Source organism: Pan paniscus, chromosome 6 (genome assembly GCF_029289425.2).
Source record: "Pan paniscus chromosome 6, NHGRI_mPanPan1-v2.0_pri, whole genome shotgun sequence".
Taxonomy (NCBI): domain Eukaryota; kingdom Metazoa; phylum Chordata; class Mammalia; order Primates; family Hominidae; genus Pan; species Pan paniscus.
The window spans coordinates 49292519-49312447 of record NC_073255.2 but is presented as its reverse complement, the minus strand read 5'-3'; the positions used below and the strand labels follow the sequence as shown (position 1 = coordinate 49312447).

At 50.2% G+C, this 19929-nt stretch overlaps 1 protein-coding gene across 2 annotated transcripts in view; it reads left to right on the top strand.

The window, feature by feature from the left end:
- NUDCD3 (NudC domain containing 3) overlaps positions 1 to 16038 on the top strand; it is a 106669-nt gene extending 90631 nt beyond the window's left edge. Inside the window, exons 5-6 of one of the 2 annotated variants that reach the window (XM_003805229.5) lie at positions 7288 to 7476; positions 13509 to 16038. In XM_003805229.5, coding sequence (XP_003805277.1) covers positions 7288 to 7476; positions 13509 to 13619 — 300 coding nt within the window. In that variant the 3' untranslated portion in view covers positions 13620 to 16038. Of the gene's footprint in view, positions 1 to 7287; positions 12300 to 13508 lie in introns of those variants that run through there. The other variant, XM_063605709.1, reaches the window with a different exon arrangement.
- The last annotated feature ends 3891 nt before the right edge of the window (positions 16039 to 19929 follow it).

Below are 19929 nucleotides of genomic sequence, written 5' to 3'. Positions count from 1 at the left end.
GTGGAATTCTAGTGTAACTGCAGCCTCTGAGCTGTTGCTGTGGTTCTCCCTGGTGGATGAGTTGTTTCTGGAGTGTCGCCGATGACATTAGCCCTATATCCCCACATCCCCACCAACAGTGGGCTTTTCATCTTCGCTTATCTTTGCTAATTTACCCAGATACTTCCAGTGTCACTTCTTAGAACAATTGTGAGGATAAAACGAAGATGGGTGGTTTATTGTCTACTTGTCCTCATTGGCGAGCCACTTTCCTGAGTCCCCACAACTTTCCTGGCTCATTGAGGCTGTCCCATGGATTACTTAACATACTTCTTCATAAACTCAGAGTGGGAACTACAGATTAAATTACCTTAGCATTTTGGCAAGAGCCCAGAGCCTGGAAATTAGTATGTGAATGTAATGTGAGCCCTTAAGCCTTCAGTGCAAGTGATGTCTCTAGGGAGAGCCCTCAGCGTTTTTCAGGGGAAATCAGAATCCTTCATCAGTTCCAGTAGGGAAGAGCTGAAGCTTACAGATTTAACAGAAGGCGGTAGCCCAAGGAAACCTGTTCCAGTGTGAGTGGAAGGAATGTGCTGAGCAGAGCCGGCTAATGGTGCCTCTTGGTGGCACCATGGACAGGGTGCTGGGCACCCTCGTTTCATGGGGTTGGAGGAGAGGAAGGGAACGCAGCTCGGCATTGCTTTGTCGGCCCCATCCCTGGAATACATGGGCCTTCCAGCCACACTCAGACCATAGCTGGGTCCTCTCTGGCCTATACAGTGTCTTAATTTTGTTTCTAATTTTCAAGCTTAAAAAAATATTTGACAGCATTGAAAATCAGGAGATTGCTCATAACAGTGCTGACTTGTGGTGTGTCCTGAGAAGCCGGATCTGCTCCATTGTGGCCCACATTCCCCCAGCAGCAGGTGCTGAGCAGGTGCCCTGGACCTCTGCCACGCTGTCGTCTCACCCCGTTATCTGCCCTCGCTCTGAGGTGCCTTCCCGGAAGGAACGTCCCACAACATTCCCATAAGTCTCATTGGCCCAGTCTCGATCACGCGGGCAGCTGTGAGGAGTAAAGTCGTCCTCGCTGGGCACATTGCTTCCCTGAATAGAAATGAGGTTCCGTTACTAAGGAAGGAAAGGGATATAAATGCTGGTGAGTCATCAGCACAGATTGGGGGATGCTGAGGTAAGTTTATTCATGTTGAGGTGGAAGTTTCTGTGAGGACATTTTGGGAACACTGTTCAGCCTGCAGTCTGGGGTCCCTCAGAAATGGACTGATAAGAGGTCTGGGACTGGGTAGATAAAAGAGGAACCTGGAGCATTTTGTTATGCTGGAAAATGAGAATGTGCCAGGGAAATGATTGAGCACCATCAAAGTCAAGCAACCTCCACCAACCTTGTCTGGGATCGTTTCACACCAACATAATTAAGCATGGTAATGAGTTATAAGCCATTGAGAGACCAGAGAGGCCAGGAATCCAGGGGTCAGTACTGACAGCAATAGATAGATAATTTCATTGCAGAAGAGAAGGTGCTTGCTTCAATAAGATGCATAAGCCACCAGTCAGTGTGGAGGGACTAGGGCAAGAAAGTCAGCATTTCCCAGCCTTCGTGGGACAGATGGGACTGGCAGATGCTACGCGGGGCAGGGTGGAGCAGGGATGCAGGGGTTCTGGAGAGGAGCGTTTGCAAGTCAATAACTACAGTGGAGAAGTCAGACCTCCCTTTGGCCAGGTAACCTGAGTGAACACCCCACCCACTGAGGGCTGTGGATGTTGTGTGCCTGCAGGTGGAACACATGTGTGTCCAGCTGGGTGTGCACACATGAGTTAATCAGGAGATGTCAGGGGAGGAAAAAGGCTGTGGAAATGTCCCAGATTAAAGAGGACAGGACCCCCAAGATGCAGGGGGGACTCTGGACTGGACCCTGTTCCGTAAATCATCATAAGTTATTTCCTTGTCCTTAGGAAATAACTCAGGACAAAGGGCCAAGATGAATGCAACCTATTCTTAAATGATTCAGAGAAAATATTATGTTATTATATATTATACATACAGCATACATATAGAGTGAGAGAGCTGTGTACAGACACACAGCTGCTAAACACTTGTATGAGTGTCTTTGTACTTATTCTAGTAACTTTAAGCTTAAAATTCTTTACAAATAAAATGTTAAAAAAAATGAGAAGGCTAATAAGCACATGAGAAGCTCAACGTCATGAGTCATTAGGGGAATGCAAGGCAAAACCATGATGAGATGCCCCTAGACACCTCTTAGAAGAGCTGCTAAGAAGGCAGACAGCACCAAGCGCTAAATGAGATGGGGCACCTGGTGCTCTTCTGTGCTACTGGTAGGGGTGCAGCGGAGTGGTCAGTCTGGACAGTAGCTGACATCACGTGACCCAACACACGCATTCCTGGCTACTTACCAAGGAGAATAGAAAGCAGGCAGATCTCTACAGCAGCTCTCTACCTGATTGCAAAAACAATGGAAATGCCCACATGTCCACAAACAAGTGTGTGGTCTGCCTGTGCCATGAAGCACATTGTGGCTGAACGTCAAGAGTCCCCACACTCAAAGGAGGCAGCAGATACAGGGCTGCACACTGTGTGATTCCACACATGTGACATTCTGGACACGGACATGCTGGATGGCAAAACGAGCATCGGGCTGAGAGGACTGCTGAGAAGGGGAACGGGGCTGCTGGGATGTGGGTTGATTGTAGCAGTAGCTCATGGAGATGTGACCTCAAAAGAGTGATTTTTACTATGTGCATACTATACCTCTACAAACTTGACTTTAAAAAAATAAAATATTCACAGAAAAAAACAAAAACAAATGTAAAACCATCAGACTACTTTATCAGAGGTGTTATTTTTAGATAGAGGTCTTTGAACTCCATCCTAGGAACATTGTACCCATGTCCTCCTAGAACTGCATCTTGCACTGGGTGTCGGAAGACAGCCCTGCAAGACCTGTATGCTCTGTACCATTCAGTGGTTTTTAAGGTTAGCTACCAGAAGTCATATCTGAGGCCTCCCAGAAGCATTACTCTAAGGAAAGTAGTTAAATGTGGACAGTGACAGCAGAAACATTTACACATTAAACCAGTTTATAGAACATGAGAATGTTCAGAGCATAAAGAAGCTTGTCAGCTCAATGACTTACGAGGCGTGGGCCATTAAAAAAAAAGGTCTGGAGTTTGGGAAGGAGAAAGGAATGGGGATCTGCAGCTCAGAGTGAGAGATGGAATTCTGTAAAGGAACAGTGTGGAGAGGGACTCCAGGCAAGTCAATAACGATGTTAGAATGCCCTTGTTTAGAATAATTATCATGCTAATAATATTGTTCATATTGTTTTTACTAATATGCTCATCCTTAGAAAATAGAAGATATTCTAAGGGTACTAAATAAATAAATAATTAAAATTTTGCAACTGAGACCTTCGTCTTCCAGAGCCTTTACAAGAACCTTTATAGACAACACCTCAGGTCCTGTTTGCTGCCCCAGCATGGAGGGCAGCCCACTTGGTTACAGTGATGACAGATGGAAACTTGACTGGAGCAGGTCTGGAAGGCAGAGGAGGCAGGCCTGTGTGTATATGGTCAGGACAAAGGACCAGTGGTGCTAGCCACACCTGTGGGGTGGCTGTAATTAAAAACACACACACACACACACACAAACACACACACAAAACAGAAGATAACAAGTGTTGGTGAGGGTATGGAGAAACTGGAGCCATTGTATGCCGCTGGTGGGAATGTAAAGTGGTGCAGCTGCTTTCGAAAATAGTATGGTAGTTCCTCAAAAAGTTAACTGTAGAATTACCATATGACCCAGCATTTCTGGGTAAATATACAGAAGAATTGAAAACAGGGACTCAAACAGATGTATGTACATCAGTGTTCATAGCAGCATTATTCACAACAGCCAAAAAGTGGGGGCACCTGAAATGTCCATCAGTTGATGAATAGATAAACAAAATGTGGTTTATCCATACAGTGGAATATTATTCAACCTTAAAAAGGAATGGAGTTCTGATTCATGCTACAACATAGATGAACATTGAGGAGGACATTATGCCAAATGAAATAAGCCAGACAAAAACAAACAGATAACTGTATTATTCCATTTGTGTGAAATGTCCAGAACCGGCAAATCTGTAGAGGCAGAATCATTAGTAGTTGCCAGTGGCTTGGTGGGGTTGAGGGAACAATTTAGAGGAAGGGTTAGAGCAAATGGGGAGTGACTGATAATTGGCACAGGGCTTCTTTGTGAGGTAATAAAAGTGTTTTGAAACTAGATAAAGGTGATGGTTGTGCACCATTGTGGATATACTACATGCCATTGGTTCACTTTTGAATGGTAAGTTTTGTGTTAAGTGGATTTTGCCTCCATTAGAAATTGTTCAATATAAAGTCGGCTCACATCTCCTCATAAAATACCTCACTGATGCACATGCGTGACGTCTGTGAGTGAGGATGGCCCCCTTGGAGAGCTGCACTGCCCAGCACAGTAGCTGCTAGCCACATGTGGCAGCTGAGTAAACACTTGACAGGTGGCTCACGTGGCTGGAGAACTGAATTATTTTATTTTAATTAACTTAAATTTAAAACCTACTTGATTTTGTTACTGGAAAACCTTGAATATTTTTGAAACAACTTGGGCATGTGAATATACCCTTTCAATTGTAAATATTATGAAATCTGAACACAGATCAAGTATTTCTGATGAAAAGTGCAGTGCTCATCTTAATTTTTGTTGGGTTCAAGTGTACTTCTGTGTCCAAAGTACACTTGTGGACACAGAAGATTTGGGGATGTTCCCCTCCTTCCTGTTGGGCAGGTGGCTCATTGTCTTCAGGTCCATCTCCCACTGTGCCCAGGAGCCCTCCACTCTGGGTGTGTGTTTGGACCTGGCCAGTGAAACCCTGTGTTGGGGTCTGTGGAGTGCCAAAAGGCCTGAGAGCACCAGCACCGTCCCCTGGATGGTGTGTAGGCCGACCCCCTGCCCACATGGTGCTGACGGTGGGCTGTCAGCCCCAGTGTAGCTCTGCTTTGCGTCTTCATGCTGGGCAATCTGGAAAAGGCCCTTACTTCCAAGGGTTTGTCCTCATTTTTAAATACAAAAAATGGTATGTATGGTAAATGGTAATGGTATGTGTTTTACAGGACTTGTGAACGCTAATAAAATAAGTTACATAGATCACAGTAATAACTACTGGTGAAGATAAAAAATTCGTAAAGGATCTCTTCTTTCCAGAGATTTACAGTTCTGTGAGTTCCTCTGAAGTCTTCCCTGGAATAGAGAAAACAATGCATTTCCCTCTTGGAAGGTTTTCATTGCATCAGCTTGGTAAAGACGAGGTAGAGTTCGTAGTGTTGGGGTCTCTGAGGGTGAGTCAGGTCCCCGTCACACAAACTGTAAAGTCAACGACAAACCAGCTTAGCAGAGTATCTGGAAATGGAAGATTCATCCCAAATTTAAATTGCACACTGGCAGAGCAGCGTCATTTACTGGGTAGAGCTGGCGTGTAGGGGAGCCACCCACTCCCCCTGTTCACCACTCCCCCTATCTGCATTGGGAATGTCAGACAAGATTTCTGGGATGCTGGCTTCAGATCATGATTGCAGGTTTTTGTCTTGCTCTTCCCAGTTCTGGAAAATCTCCACTGTGTGCTCTCCCGCACCACATCGGTGCCCACCCTCTTCATTAGTAGAGCACATTCTCGGACTTGATCCCTGGGCTCTGCAGAGTCTGGTGCTGAGTACCTTCTTTGGTGTGGGTAGGTTTTGGCAGCAGGGGCTTGGAGGTGGGAAGGTGGAAGGTGCAGTGTTAGGACACTGCTCTCTCAAGCCCGTGTATACTGGTGAGTCTCCAGTGCTCCCTCTTGGGGGGACGTGGTGTCCTGTGGACTCACTGTGACCTCTTGAGTGTCACAGTTACCCTGAGTGTGGCTTGGTAGGTTTTGCCCACCTGGTCAGTAAGTGTCCTGGTGGCTGCACCTCCATGGATGAGAGCTGCTCTCACTTGCGGGCCCTTTGCTACCTTTTCTCCCTTTCTGTGAGCACCTAGTGGTTTAATCCCATCAGAGAGTCCCATCACACTTGGGCATGTGAATGTACCTCTTTCAATTGTAAATATTATGAAATCTAAACACAGATCAAGTATTTCTGTTGAAAAAGTGCAGTGCTCATCTAGGGCAAAGTAGACAAACCCACTCTGTTGCTTCTTGGCCACTCTGGTAAGAATTTTGAGCCCAGTCACTGACCACAGCAGATGCAGCCAGTTTTCTTGTTTTCTGTGTCCCCATGACCACTGATAACAGGGCATGGTGTGGCCAGGGCCCTCCTCTGTGTCCCCGGGACAGGCCAAGCAGCCAGGGTCACCTAGGTACATACAGCACCCCTCACGTTTGCTCTCATACTGCAGTTCCAGTTGTCTTTTAAGTTTTTATGGTAATGACATGAGTCTCACAGACCCCAACACTGAGGGCTGGATCTTAAATGCTGGGTGCTGCTTCCTTTGACCAAGGGATGTCTGTGCCATCCCCACAGAGGTGCCCAAGGAGGCCTCTTTTGGGGTTGTTTCTTGATGGTCGTTTCTCCTTCCCAAGCCATCAGAGAACTTTAGGGAATGGGGCTGGAGGGCCCCCTCATGCAGCAAGCTTGGCCCCAGTGAGGAAGAAGTGGGGACAGGGCATGGTGCCCTGTCATGGGGTGAGGACTCCCCAGGAGATTCTGTCATGCATTAGGCTGAGCCCTAAGTCTCATAGGTCCCAGCTTACCCCTAAGACAGCAGAATGTTGGGTGTTGCTCTTGGAAGCAAGAGAGATCACTGGAGAGGTAGTTGGTTGGTAAGAGCTAAGCAGAGCCTTCCATGGCAAGCATGGGGGCAGGCTGGGCTGGCCCAGGACAGGTCCTGGTGTGGGGGGTGTCATGGGTCTTGGAAAACAGCCTTTCTTCATGAGAGTGGGCAAGGTGTGCACATGGAACAGGCACTGTCCTGAGTATCCAGGACCTGCTGAAGAAGGATAAAGGCATCTTCCAGAATGTCAGTCCCTTCAGGTATGTGCCTCCTAGCTCTTCCCTGGGATATGTTAGCACAGGCAGCAAATGCATTCCCAGGCACAGAGGGTCCTGCCTTGGGTTCTGGCACCCCCTCTTGTCTGTCACCTCCCTTTGTGTAGTTGGTCCTGAGCTTATCCTGGACACCCATCCCTCAGTGGGCTGTGCTCTGTCCCCAGCCCTGGACACCTGTCTCAGGTCTCTGACTCAGGTCTCTGTCCTGCTTGTCCCCAGGTGAACCTGAGCAAGGTGGGCGAGTATTGGTGGAACGCCATCCTGGAGGGAGAAGAGCCCATCGACATTGACAAGATCAACAAGGAGCGCTCCATGGCCACCGTGGATGAGGAGGAACAGGCGGTGTTGGACAGGCTTACCTTTGACTACCACCAGAAGCTGCAGGGCAAGCCACAGAGCCATGAGCTGGTACGAGCATGGCAGTCCTGGATAGTCCACCCTTTAGGCCCTTGTGCTGGTGACAAGGCCGATAGTGGCAGAGGGGTTGGTGATGACGGTGGGGAAGAAGGTTGTGTGGACCAGCTTCCTGCCATGTCCTAGCCTAGCAAGGAACCTGTCTTACCTGCTCTTGTCTCCAATCACTGCCTCACAGGTGCACTCTGGTCTTTCAGCTATGTTCTCATACCTGGGCTGAGAGCCCAGTTAACAGGACCTCGAAGGGTGTCATGAGATGTGCCCTTCCTGCACCAGAGCCTAGTAACATCAAGTGTGTTGATGGCTTTTGTTTGTGCCTCATCTGCACATATCTTCCCATGAAGAGTCGCTTGGTGGGACCTTTGGTAGAGGAGGGGAGGGAGCCAGATTGCAGAGCCAGTTTCTGGATGTTGGAGGCCAGCATGTGAAGACTCTGTGATGTCAGCAGTGGGTTAGGGAGGAGGAAGAGAAAGGTTCCTGTCTGACCAGCGTAGTGCCCAGTGTAGAGTTTGCTCATGGCCAAAGAGAATGATTAATTAGATGTATACACTCTTTCTTCCTATTTTAATAACTCCAAGAGTAGCTATTTAGGGAAAAAAGGGTTGCTTTCCTCAGATTATTTTTAACTTCCCGTGTCCCATATACCCAGCACGTGGGTTTGGGCCACAGTACAGCAGGGCACGCGGACCCAGTGCAGCCTTGAGTCAGTGGGGAGGGGTCATCTGCTGGGCACAGTCTCCTTATTTTTGTTCTGTAAACACGGACCGCCTCCTCCCCCTGAAGATTGCTGATCGGTATTTTCTTCTCATTTTGTCTCTTGGAGGAACCTTACCTTGTGGTGTATCTGGATTGTCTTAGTCTTACCTTCCGGTACAGCACATATTAATACATCGTAGGTGGTTCTGCAAGCCCTATTGCTGTGTCTCGTCCGTTCTTGCCTATTTTCACAGACAAGTGCATCCTGCTCTTATGAGGTGAAGGAGCCTGCGGAGAGGAGTGTCAACATGTTCTCCTCACCTGGCCCTGCCACACCAGGGGCATGTCCTGAGCACTTAGTACACACAGTTAAGGTGGGGTTGACTGGCTGCACAGTACCCCTGAAAATACAGTTTGTTTGTTTTTTGTTTTTGTTTTTGTTTTTTTCCCCCCACAATAGAGAGATTGAATTTCTGAGGTTGTGACTCAGTAGCTTAAGCAGCAGGGATGGGGTTTGACCTCTGATTTGATTTCACACCTGTCTGTCCTCGCAGCCCTGTCCACCCTGGCCCTTGTCTCTATGGAAGAGAATGTTCCTCTAGGTTTGGCCCCCTTTTCCACCCGGGGCATGGCAAGCTTAAAGGACATCTTTGCTTGGCCTACGTCCATGCAGAGTTTGAAGCCTCAGGTAGTATTGCAGCACGTGCTCAGCTGAGCTCAGCTCAGGTGCTTAGACAGCCAGACCTGCCTGGTTATGGCTCATTCCAGTTATGCTGCATTTGCCTGTGGCCACTAGATGAAAGGCCAGCCTTTGAACCTTTGCCCTGTGGGTGGGGCTTCTCATGGTAGTGTTTGCGGATGGTGTATGTGAGGGTCTGCCCACTCTGTGCCCATATTCAGCATTGGGTCCACAAAAGGGCTGAGATGTATTCATGAGTTGACCTTCAGGAGAAAGAGTCTGTTTTGACTGGAGAACATGAACCCAGATGCCTTTTGTTCCAGGCAGATAAGAAGGCAGTCTTACCATGTACCCCTTAGAAGTGTCTTTTTGTGCCACAGGATGGAGGGACTAAGGTCAGGTGGTTTCTCACATCTTCCCCAGACACTGACACTGAGTCTTTGTTACAGAGAGATGATAAAAATTATTGTAGTTTGAATGGTATTTGTGCGTTTGTCAAAGCCTTGATGAAGTTTTTGTAGACTTTATTTTATTTTATTTTTTTAATTTTTTGAGACAGAGCCTCGCTCTGTCACCCAGGCTGGAATGCAGTGGTGTGATCTCAGCTCACTGAAACCTCTGCTTCCCAGGTTCAAGCGGTTCTCCTGCCTCAGCCTCCTGAGTAGCTGGGACTACAGGCGCACACCACCACACCCAGCTGATTTTGTATTTTTAGTAGAGACGGGATTTCACCATGTTGGCCAGGCTGGTCTTGAACTCCTGACCTCAGATGATCCACCTGCTTTAGCCTCCCAAAGTGCTGGTATTACAGACATGAGCCACCATGCCTGGCCAGTTTTCTGTAGACTTTAGCTGTTGAGGCATGAGAGAAGCTAGGATGCTCTGGCTGTTTTTATCTGTGAGCCCTCATGTTTCCTGTGATTGTATCTCTTACAGAACCTTATATTCAAAAACAAAATAGCAGGAATACCTGCTCATCATTGGAGTTGCCAGTAGTGCCAAAGACACGCATGGAGGTGTCAGGGGCTCCACCAGCCTTTTCTTCTCTACATCCTTGCCCCTCCCCTTCCCTCCTTTCTTTCTGTTTCCCTTTTCTTTCCCTTACATCCTCCCCTCTCCTTGACCTTCCTCTCAGTCTCTTTCCCCCATCCTTTGTGTTCTGTGCCAACACCTTGTAACATTGCATAGTCTCACCCCTCTATTGGGGCACGTCGGTGAGGAAGACAGACACAGATCTGCCTTTGTGGTGCTAGGATTCCAGCCATTTTAATCTTACCTTCTCCAAAGAGTATTTCAGTCCTGCTTTGCAGTTTCATTGATAATCCTCCCCAGGAAGCAGCTGCTCTTGTCTCTCCATTTCTGGAGGCCTAAGGCCTCCTTATTTTGATGGCTTGTTGCCAAGCCCATTGCCCAGGACCAGGAGTGGGGAGGTCTGTTCATTCCAGGTAAGCCGAGGCAACTTCCAGGCAGTTCTGGACCTCAAACCCCTACCTGGATCCTCACTGTCAGTTCGGGACAGGCCAACCTCAAGGGGTGAAAGATGGCAGCACTACACATTGTATGTATGCACCATGCACATACATGCTTGCACACATGCAGCATCACAGGGTGCAACTGGCATCCCCCTTCATGCCCTGCTGCCCTGCTCTGAGGGCAATTCAATGGGGTCATCCTGTTGGTGTCCTCTTGGCAAGCTGTTTTTTTGGCCCCTAGGGCACTGCATAGCCCAGGCGTGGAACAGAAAGTCCCCGTGCCTGCAAACAGCTTCTTGTGACCTAGCATGGGGGAGCCCGTAGACTGGGCAGCGACCCAGTTAGGAAGGATTCAAAGAACCTTGAAGATGCTGTGGTCCAGTGGAAAGAGCTCTGTGTGTTGAATCTAAATCTATTCTGCTGTAGACTTGCCATGGGGCAGCATCCTGACCTTTGAGAGGATGTGTGTCCCTCCCCAGAGTAAAGTGCCCTGGGAGATCTTCAGCGACATGCAGGAGCCCAGGGCTGGTGGCGCGGGGGTAGGTCCCAGAGTGACCCTCTCCCTGAGATTGACCTGCTCCTCAACAGCCAGGGAGCCTCCAGCTCTCAGGTGACAGCTATAGACCGTAATGAACTGACCTCTCAGGGCTATGGTCGTTCATTGTGTGTGTCCAGGCACCTGCCTGGTGCTGATGCTAAAGTCTCAACTCCTTCCTGGGCATGACAGTGTCTGGGGCAGGGTCTGCAGCATATGGAGGCTTGCAACACACAGAGGTTTCATGTAAAATGTCCTTAGTGACTGTAGCCTTTTTTTAGAAAATCAAACGAGGAAACAGACCTAGAAGGTAGGTGCGTGCCCTCATGTGGCCTCATGTAGCAGGTTAGCCACATTTTATTCAGGCGTCCTGAGGGATACCTCACAGGCAGAGAGACTATCATGAGAGTTAGGGGGCCGGAGTTGCTTCACTGGGATCACCAGGCTTCGCTAAGGAGAGAGAGTGGAAAACGGGCCAGGTTCTCCTGTCAGCCTCCATCTGCCGTTCACGTCGGCATAGTCACAGTTACCAGCGTGCTCTGGCATTGATGCCCATTTATGGTGTGAACTCAGAGTTTTCTAAATTTGCCAAGATTTCAAATTGTGCTTCTAATGCCACAGATGCTGTGTATTTTGAAGCAATTTTATTTTGAAATGACAATACTTTTATTGTTTTAAATTCTTTGGTGTCACTAACCTTTTTCCAAAGTCAACAAATTTAAAACCCTTCATCTTTTCCCTAATTTAATTTTTTATGAGCAGGATTCCCCCATCTAGAAAGAGAATGTGGAATGTACAGGTGCCATTGCTCTGTCTGCGCTCAGATGTGTCTGTGTCTAGGATCTCTTCAGCCTGGTAGGATTCACCCTAACAGTAATTGTGACATCTCATAGGCAGATAGCATTAGCATGGTCTCTGGTCATAAGAGTGAATTTGGTGACACACAGGAATGCCTGCTCTCCACTTTTGCCTCAGGAAAGGTCTGAGTGCTGATCTTGGCACCCTAGGATCCCTCTGTTGTAAGATCAAGTCTACTAATCTGCCCTTTGCACTCTGGGCATCCTACATCGGGCCCCCATGCAGCAACCCGGGTTCCCAGGGTAAGACTGTGGTGGCTGCAGGGCTCCACAGGTGTCATTTGCCCTACAGCTGGCTGGGGTTCTGTTGAAAGGTTCAGAGGCTTCATGCAGCTGCCTGCTGAAGTCATCCATTCTTGTGTTTTGTTGAGGCTGTGCAGAGGGGGCTTCATGTAGTCTTCTCTGCACCCACAGCCACTCCATGTGAGCTGCAGCACTTGTTCTCAAAATGGTCTTTCCAAAGTCTCTGATGTGAGTTGCCTGTAAGAAATTGATAGTAATGTCAATTAATCCCTAGTATATAGTATCTGTCTTTGATATGCTTGTTGTTGCATCACTTAGGTCTTAAAAAAAGAAAATGAAGCTGGGTATGGTGGACTGCACCCATAGTTTTAAGTACTCAGGAGGCTGAGGTGGGAGGATCGCTTGAGCCCAGGAGTTTGAAGCTGCACTGAGCTATGACCACACACTGCACTGTAGCCTTGGAAACAGAGTGAGACCCTATCTGTAAAAAATAAAAACAGGAAAAAGAAAACCCTCTTGTTAGGAAGATTATGTTTTATTTAAGGAGAAGCTCTGGTGCTGAGAATCCCACAGCCTCGTTTTCTGGGCCTATGCTACAGGGTTTTGTGCAACAGGGACTGTGGATCATATTGGTAGAATAACTACTGGCCCTACATAGTCTCTTTTGTCTCTTGTGGTCAGAAGGTTAGAAGGAAGGAGAGATCATCCCTAGCCCTCAGTGTACTCATGGTGGCCAGGTGAGGAGGGCAGATATAGAGTCCCTTTGAGGAGAAGAGGGCCTGCCAGCCCAGGTACAGATGCTTCCCTCAGGGTCCAATCTTCCTGATGTCCCCTGCCATGGCCACACACTGAGCCTTGCTTCTGATCCTTGGAGGCTAGATAGTTCCAGAATGGCCACACGTTGGCGAGGGCTTAGTCAACCAGCTCTGACTGCATCTGCAAGGATGCAGTGGGGAATTCTTAACTGACGGGTCTACCACTGGACATTCTGAGGTTTCTTCCTCCGTGCCACATCCTGGGTCAACCCTGGATTGTCTGATGATATAGTTCTTGATGCTGATAACTGGGGTGCTAGGGTATCTCCTCTGCACACCTTAGTCATGACTCAGGTGGGGCTTGAGCACTTTCTCTACGCACCTTCTCTACAACCCTGGTGGGCTGGGACACTCCCTCTTAATGCCTTAGTCAGTGCCTGGTGGGACCATAGATGTTGCAGGGTATTTGGAATTTGGACAGAGATCCTGGTGGAAAAGGGACAAGATGAACCATAAAGAGGAGCCAGTGCTTGCTGGGGACAGAAGATGGAGGGTTAGAAATTCAGTCTGTGGAGCACAGTCTTGGAGAGAAATTGGCAGGCACCCAGTACCTCCCTTGGTCGAAGGCTGCTCCAGGGTAGTACGGTTCTCTGGCCAGCCGGTCTTGCCAGGCAAGTGCCTGAGCCCTGAGGAAGCAAGAAGGCTCTCTACCTGCAGTCAGAGTCTGCTCTGGGAGAAAGTACACAGTGCGTTGTGATCCCCTTTAATCTCTCTATTTTCTGTTTGTAGAAAGTCCATGAGATGCTGAAGAAGGGGTGGGATGCTGAAGGTTCTCCCTTCCGAGGCCAGCGATTCGACCCTGCCATGTTCAACATCTCCCCGGGGGCTGTGCAGTTTTAATGACCAGAAGGAAAGGAAACCCTCGCCGGTGGGGAGGCAGAGCCTTATCCTCGGCTGCCCTTCTTGGCTCCCTGCATTCCAGGGACTTGCTCGTCTTGTTTACCCCTAGCCATCCTTTCTTTCAAGGGTGAACCAGGCCTTCCACCTTGACCTTGCATCTCCAGACTGTTCCAGAGAAGGTGCGGGGCCAGCTGCTATGTGGTGGCCGCTGTGGCTGACACTGAGTGAAGGTGTTTGAAATGCAGGAGAGGATATCCCAGCAAATTGGGATCACATGCTTTTGTCTCCACAGCAACCAGCCACTGCAGGCAGCATGTCTTTCCTCCCCTGCTCTCTGCTTGCTGTTGTTTTGACGCTATTCTGCTTGCATGTCTTCTGGTTGGGATGTGGAGTTGTTGCTGGACTCTCAGGCGAAGCTGAAGTCATTGAAGTGTGTGAAGCTCTGTGCTTGCATGAGGGCGAGCAAGGAATGGCTGTGCCTGGGGCTGCTCTGGGAAACTCCTTGCCCCTTGACCTCTTTTGAGAGCATTCACGTGGTCTTCTTGCTCATCCCCTTATAAATGTGCTTTGCCTGCCTCAGCCTCATGGTCAGAGCAGTGGAGACTGGAGCCCTGTTTGCACGTTCTAGTTGTTCAGAGAAAGCCTAGGTTCTGGGCTCAGGTCCAGATGCAGCGGGGATTCTGTTCTCTGACTGTGGCGACCTTGCTTTGGTTCTTGTTGAAGTGAACCAAGCCCGGCCACCACGCATGGCATGCTGTGCTTGGCTCCCCATAAGACGTCCTCTTTGGGTGCACGATGTCAAAGTGTGGGCAGGAGTGGAGAGCTGGTGCCCTCAGGAGGAGACCACAGCATGTCCATCAGCTCAGCAGAGCTCGACAGCCACAAGTCCTGAGAAGCTTTGACCTTGAAGGGCTTCTGGGAGAGGAGGAATTTCTGCATGGGGCGTGAAGGCACACTGTCCCACCACAACTGAACCAGAAGAGAGTGAAGACTCCCCTCTTCCCATCCTCTGTGCCAGGTGCCAGACTGCTCCTTGGAACTTATGGCCCAATCTTACCTGTTCTCCAGGGACTGGTCACTGCCTCAGGACCCCCAAGCCTATGCCCTGAGCCATGGCTGCTGACTGACTCCAGCCAAGGTGCAAAGACGAGATTATGAGACAGGTCCTCAGGCCTGTGTTCCAAGTACTCACAGAGGCTCTGGGTGCCCATCGCCGGGAGTATGGTTCAGCTGCCACCGGCACTGTCCATTTGCCTGTCTGTCAAGCTCAGAGCATGGATAAGCCACACAGCAGGGCAGTGCACCCTGGCACCATGCACGGCCAGCAAGAATCAAGGCCCGCAGATGCTAAGAGAGCCTATTGTCAGGGGAAGGTCCCCGCTCCTGCACACTCTCTGTGGATACTTGGGTTGTGGGGGCTCTCTTGGAGAGTAAGTTTGTGGTTTGTTTCTGGTTTACAGTGGTGGCTGACACCCCTTGTAAGAAAGCATTCCTGGGAAGTCTTCTGTGGGTCCAAACATGTTGCTCCGATCATCACAGGAGAGCAAAAGGCCCTAGATACCCCCTTTGGAATGTGAGAGTCTTGTTGTCTGATATTTGCCACTGAGCTGGTGAAGCCCCTCTAAAGAGATCTCGACCCTGGGGAGCAGAATTCTTGTCATCTATGAGGGGTCCTGAGAAAGACTTTGTCATTTTTTTTCCTGGAGTTCTTCCCATTGAGGTCCTAGGATTTGCACACCACTGTCCCACAAGAGCTTTCCTGCCTAATGAAAGGAGGTCTTGCGGTGTGTGTCTCCTCTCTTCTCTATAGTTCCCGAGTTGGCCCCCATTGCAGCCCCCACCCTGTGGGTAGTCTTCCAGAAGTGATGCAGTGGTGTGAGATGCCCTACACCTTGTTATTTGGGAGACTTTGAGAGTCATTCACTTCCATGGTGACTAGTGTTTGTTTTGCCTGATTTTATATTCTGTGTTGCATTTCTCCCCACTCCCTGCCCTGCTTTAATAAACGGCAAACCAATATCTAGGAAGAATGACTGAGGGATAGTATTGGGTATTGGCCCCATGGCAGGAACAGCCACTTGCATCTGGTCCCGGTGCCACACTGCGGTGCTTGGTGTGGTTGTGGAGCCTGTCCCTGCGCGCCTTGCTCCCGTTGAGCCACGCTGTCTGTTGGGTGATTCTCTGCCCTGAGCCACCATCCTGGACTGGCCCAGTCTCCAGAGCTGGCACACCCTGCCTGTTTTCTCTTTTTAGACACAACAGCCGCAGTTTGGCCAGCCACTAAGTCCCACCAGCTGAGGTCCGAGGAAAGCAGGGTGACTCATTTCCCTTGTCCAGGGCCCGAGGAGAGTGAGGTGTCCAGCCTGCAAAGCTATTCCAGCTCCTTGGTGTTGGTTTGCAATAAATTGGTATTTAAGCAGTTCTGGGTCTGCGTGTGACATTTGCTGCTGAGACAGTTCTGTCTGTGCATGGTCATTATTGTTGCATTCTAGCCTTGAGGTCCCAGGCCAACGTACACAGCAAACACCAGCATGGGGAATTCTTAGGGGTTGTTTCCCACTGTTGTTGCCCAGTGTTTGAATGCACTGGGCAAGATCTCAATACAGCTTTAGAAATCCTGTAAGATTTTGACCAGTGGGGAGAAAAAGAATGTAGCTATAGATCTTACATCCTTTCAAACAGGTTCTGGAATTCTGTAGTTACTGGAAAGCTTAGGGTGAGTGCAGAGTTGGGAATGATTCCACTGAAGGGCCACCTTTGCCCACCAGGCTCCAAGGCCCTCCTTGGTCTCCAGGTGCATACCTGCTGTTAACTTTGCTGAGCCCTCGCAATGGGCTTCCTCCAGGACATAACGCCGTGTTGACACAGAAGTCTCCCAGGTGGCTGGCCACCTGCTTCTTCCTCAGTCAGATCTTTGACTCTCCTTCTCTGTGCCCATCCCATCTCCAGCCTCCTCTGACCCTGCTCACCCCTGGGGACAGGACCTAGGGGTGTGAGAAGTACTTGGCTGAATAAAGACTGTTGCAAAGGCAATCCTTAGAATTGCCTAGCATACTCCCAGGGCCAGAAATAACCCACCAGAAAGGAGAGGCGTATTTGCCCCTGAAGAGTGCAGGAGGGAGAACAGTTGAGAAGTGTTTTGTGTGGAAATGTGTCCAAGAGGCGTCAGCTGCTGCACAGAGAACTCACTGCCCAGAACACTGCGCTTGGGGAACAGACCTCACCCCCACCTCAAATCTGCTCCCCACTGGGCCTGTTGGCAGCCAGCTCAGCTGGGGAAGGGACAGCATGACTCACTTTGTCGATGAAAAGCACGAAGTTGTCAGCACAGAACCTGGCCAGTCCTTGAGAAACTCCCTCCTTGGTGGTCAGAGGTCAAGCAGCCCATGTGGCCCACGGTCCTGAAGAACTGGGCTATGTCCCTGAGGCTCCTCTCTTAACGTCTGACTGTGGGGTCTGGGGAACAGGCATTTAAACCAGGCTGCTGCCCTGGGGAGTGCCCACTGGACGCCAGGGTGCCCCATAGGGACAGGGTCACAAAGCCCTGGGGCTTCCCCTGCCAGTCCTGGTGAGGACAGTGTGGTCACTATCTCAGAGAGACGAAAAATGAATATTCTGTCATTTCAGACTAAACTACTCACCCAGCTCACACTAATATGGATTTGTTAATTTTACCTTTTCTTTTTTTTTTTTCTTTCCAACTTTTAGGTTCAAGGGTTGTTACATGGGTAAATTGGATCATAGGAGTTTGGTGTACAGATAATTTTGTCACCCAGGTAATCAGCATGATACCTGATATGTAGTTTTTCAGTCCTCACCTTCCTCCCACTCGGTTTTATTTTTTAGTACTGAAAGTTTAACAGATTGGTCTTACCTCAGAGGGAGGGAAGAAACCCCCCCCCCCATCACTGGGCTCCTTGGTGTGACAGGGGTCTGGTAGGGGTTTTCAATCCCACCACCCATTCCTCCACACCAAATGCCTGAAGTCCCCACTTTGCACAGGGAGACAGCATTGTGCCAGGGAAGAGAGGTCAGGCCCGGCTACCCCTCACAACTTCCTGCTTCCCCCTCAGAGGGTGTTGGGGAGACCAGAGCCCATGGCAGGATGAACTGTCACTGAACCCAGCTGGCACAGGTCTGCCAGAACACTCTGGGGTATGTGCTGGGCTTTCTGGGTAAACCCCTGGCAAGCTGGCGTTTGCTGTCTTCTCAGTGCTGATGGAGATAGGCACACATGGGGTGTGGGAATGTGGCCACCCTCAGGCAGGTTCACGAGGGTACTGTCAGGCACTCAGGTGTATGCCACCTCCTGCCAGGCAGGGCTGAGGCTATTCTCCCTGGAGAAGGACAGCTTAGGAAACACTTGCAGGAAAGCTGCCTGGACCTGGGAGGTGACCCTGGCCAGCCTCCCTGCTGCCTCTCTCAGTCCTAGGCCTTCTTCCCCAGAGCTGGTCAGGGCCTGAGGGACTTTGTAGTCTAACCCCTCATTGTGCTACAATCACAGGAGTAAGTAACACTCCCAAGGCTATGTGGCTGGTGACTCGGGGGGCCCAGGTCCAGGATCCTGCCCCATCTGCAGGCCAGTGGTTCCTTGTCTCCTACTTGCTTCTTGGAGCAGCCTCCTCATAAGCCAACAGCTCCTTCACCTGAGCCCAGTCACTTTGCGCTCCTCCCCAGAACCAAAGAGCAAGACCATCTGCCCCAGGTACAGTCCTGGCCATGCCACACTCTGTGTGGCATCATGACCAAGGTGAGTGGCAGATACTGAAATCATCCAGGACCACTGCAGACCCCATTCCCAGTGGACCGTTCATCAAGGGACCCTGTCTCAGGCCATCTCAGCCAACCTTGTTGCCCAGCACAGGTCTGGCACATTGAAGATGATCTGTGTTGGATGGGGAAGGCAGAGGGAGGATCCTCCAGCATTGATCACCCATCAAAACCCTCAACAACCCAGACATTGCCGCTGCACTGACCCCATGCTATGAGGAGGTCACTCAGGCTGTTAGGAGCCTGCTGACTCAGGCATTGGGCTGGGGCCTGCCTGCCTTGTCTGCCTGCCAGCGGAGCACTGCCCCAAGCCCTTCTTACTGCAGAGACAGGCTCTTGCCTCCCAGTGTGCACTTTGTGCAAGACACAGGCAGGTAAGGGTCTACCAGAGGACAGGAAGTGTTGTTGGGGCACTGTGGGGTTTGGAGGAGGCCCCTCTGGCAGGGAAAGCGAGCCCTCACCTCTGCTGGACTAGGGAGTTTAGGAAGCTGCTCTGGTCCAGGGAACTGGGGATCCAGATAACTGGGGATCAAGGCCATCTTGTGACCCCAGTGGTGGTCCCTAGTGGGACTGCTGAGCTCCAGCCTGAGAGTTCAGGAACTCAACAGTGATTGCTTGTGGGCACTAATGACCCAGTGTGTGGAGACCTCATTTACCAGGTGTGCCTAGCCTGCAGGCAAATCCCAAGGCAGTGACCCTTAGGGAAGAGACAGGGTTTGGGGTCATCAAAGGCTGGGAAACCCAGGTACCTGTCAGGGAATGGGCTACAGACTGGAGCTAAGCCTTAAGGTGGGGAAGATTCCAGCACCCCTGAGTGACCACCTCTTTTGGTAATGCAAAGAAGGGATTTTGTGACTCCAGGGTGACATTTCTAAGCTTGGCATCATGCAGGGTGGGCTTGGGCTCAATATGGGTGACTGTTAGTCTAGGGCTGTCTCAATGAGGCTGTCCAGGCAGAAAGGCTTACACACCTGGCAGGCAGAGGGTCTAGAGAGGAAGGGGCAACAGGCCTGAGGAGGGGACAGCCAGGCAAGGAGGTAGAATAGGCCTTGTCTGGACAGTGGTCACCTGTTAGGTCCACAGCTTGTCCTCCCTGGCCTGACCAGCCAGGTGAGGAGAGATCCAAACCATCCACCTGAAAGCATTCAGGGTGCCTGATGACAAGACCCCAGCCACTGTGGGCTCTCATGTCCTGGTAGGAAGGTATACCTAAAGCAGGTGGACCTGGTAGTGGTGGACGCTGTCTGCCTCCCCGGGGCTTGTCTGTTTATGCCAGACCGTTTTCCCATTTGCTTCCACCTCCAGCTCAGAGAGGAATCACCTTCACACCTCTGCTAAAACTAACCCAGCTCTGCACCCACCATTCCCCACTGTGCAACACCTGCTACTGGAGAACCCTGCCCCCTCAAATACACGTCATCCTCAGGGCCCTGCGATGTGCTGTGGTCTCCCTGCCACCATTCAAGGGGCCACAGCCAGGTCCAGCCGGTCTTCCCTGGCACCAGGCTCTCTCTATGCAGTGGGGGAAACTCGGGCACCC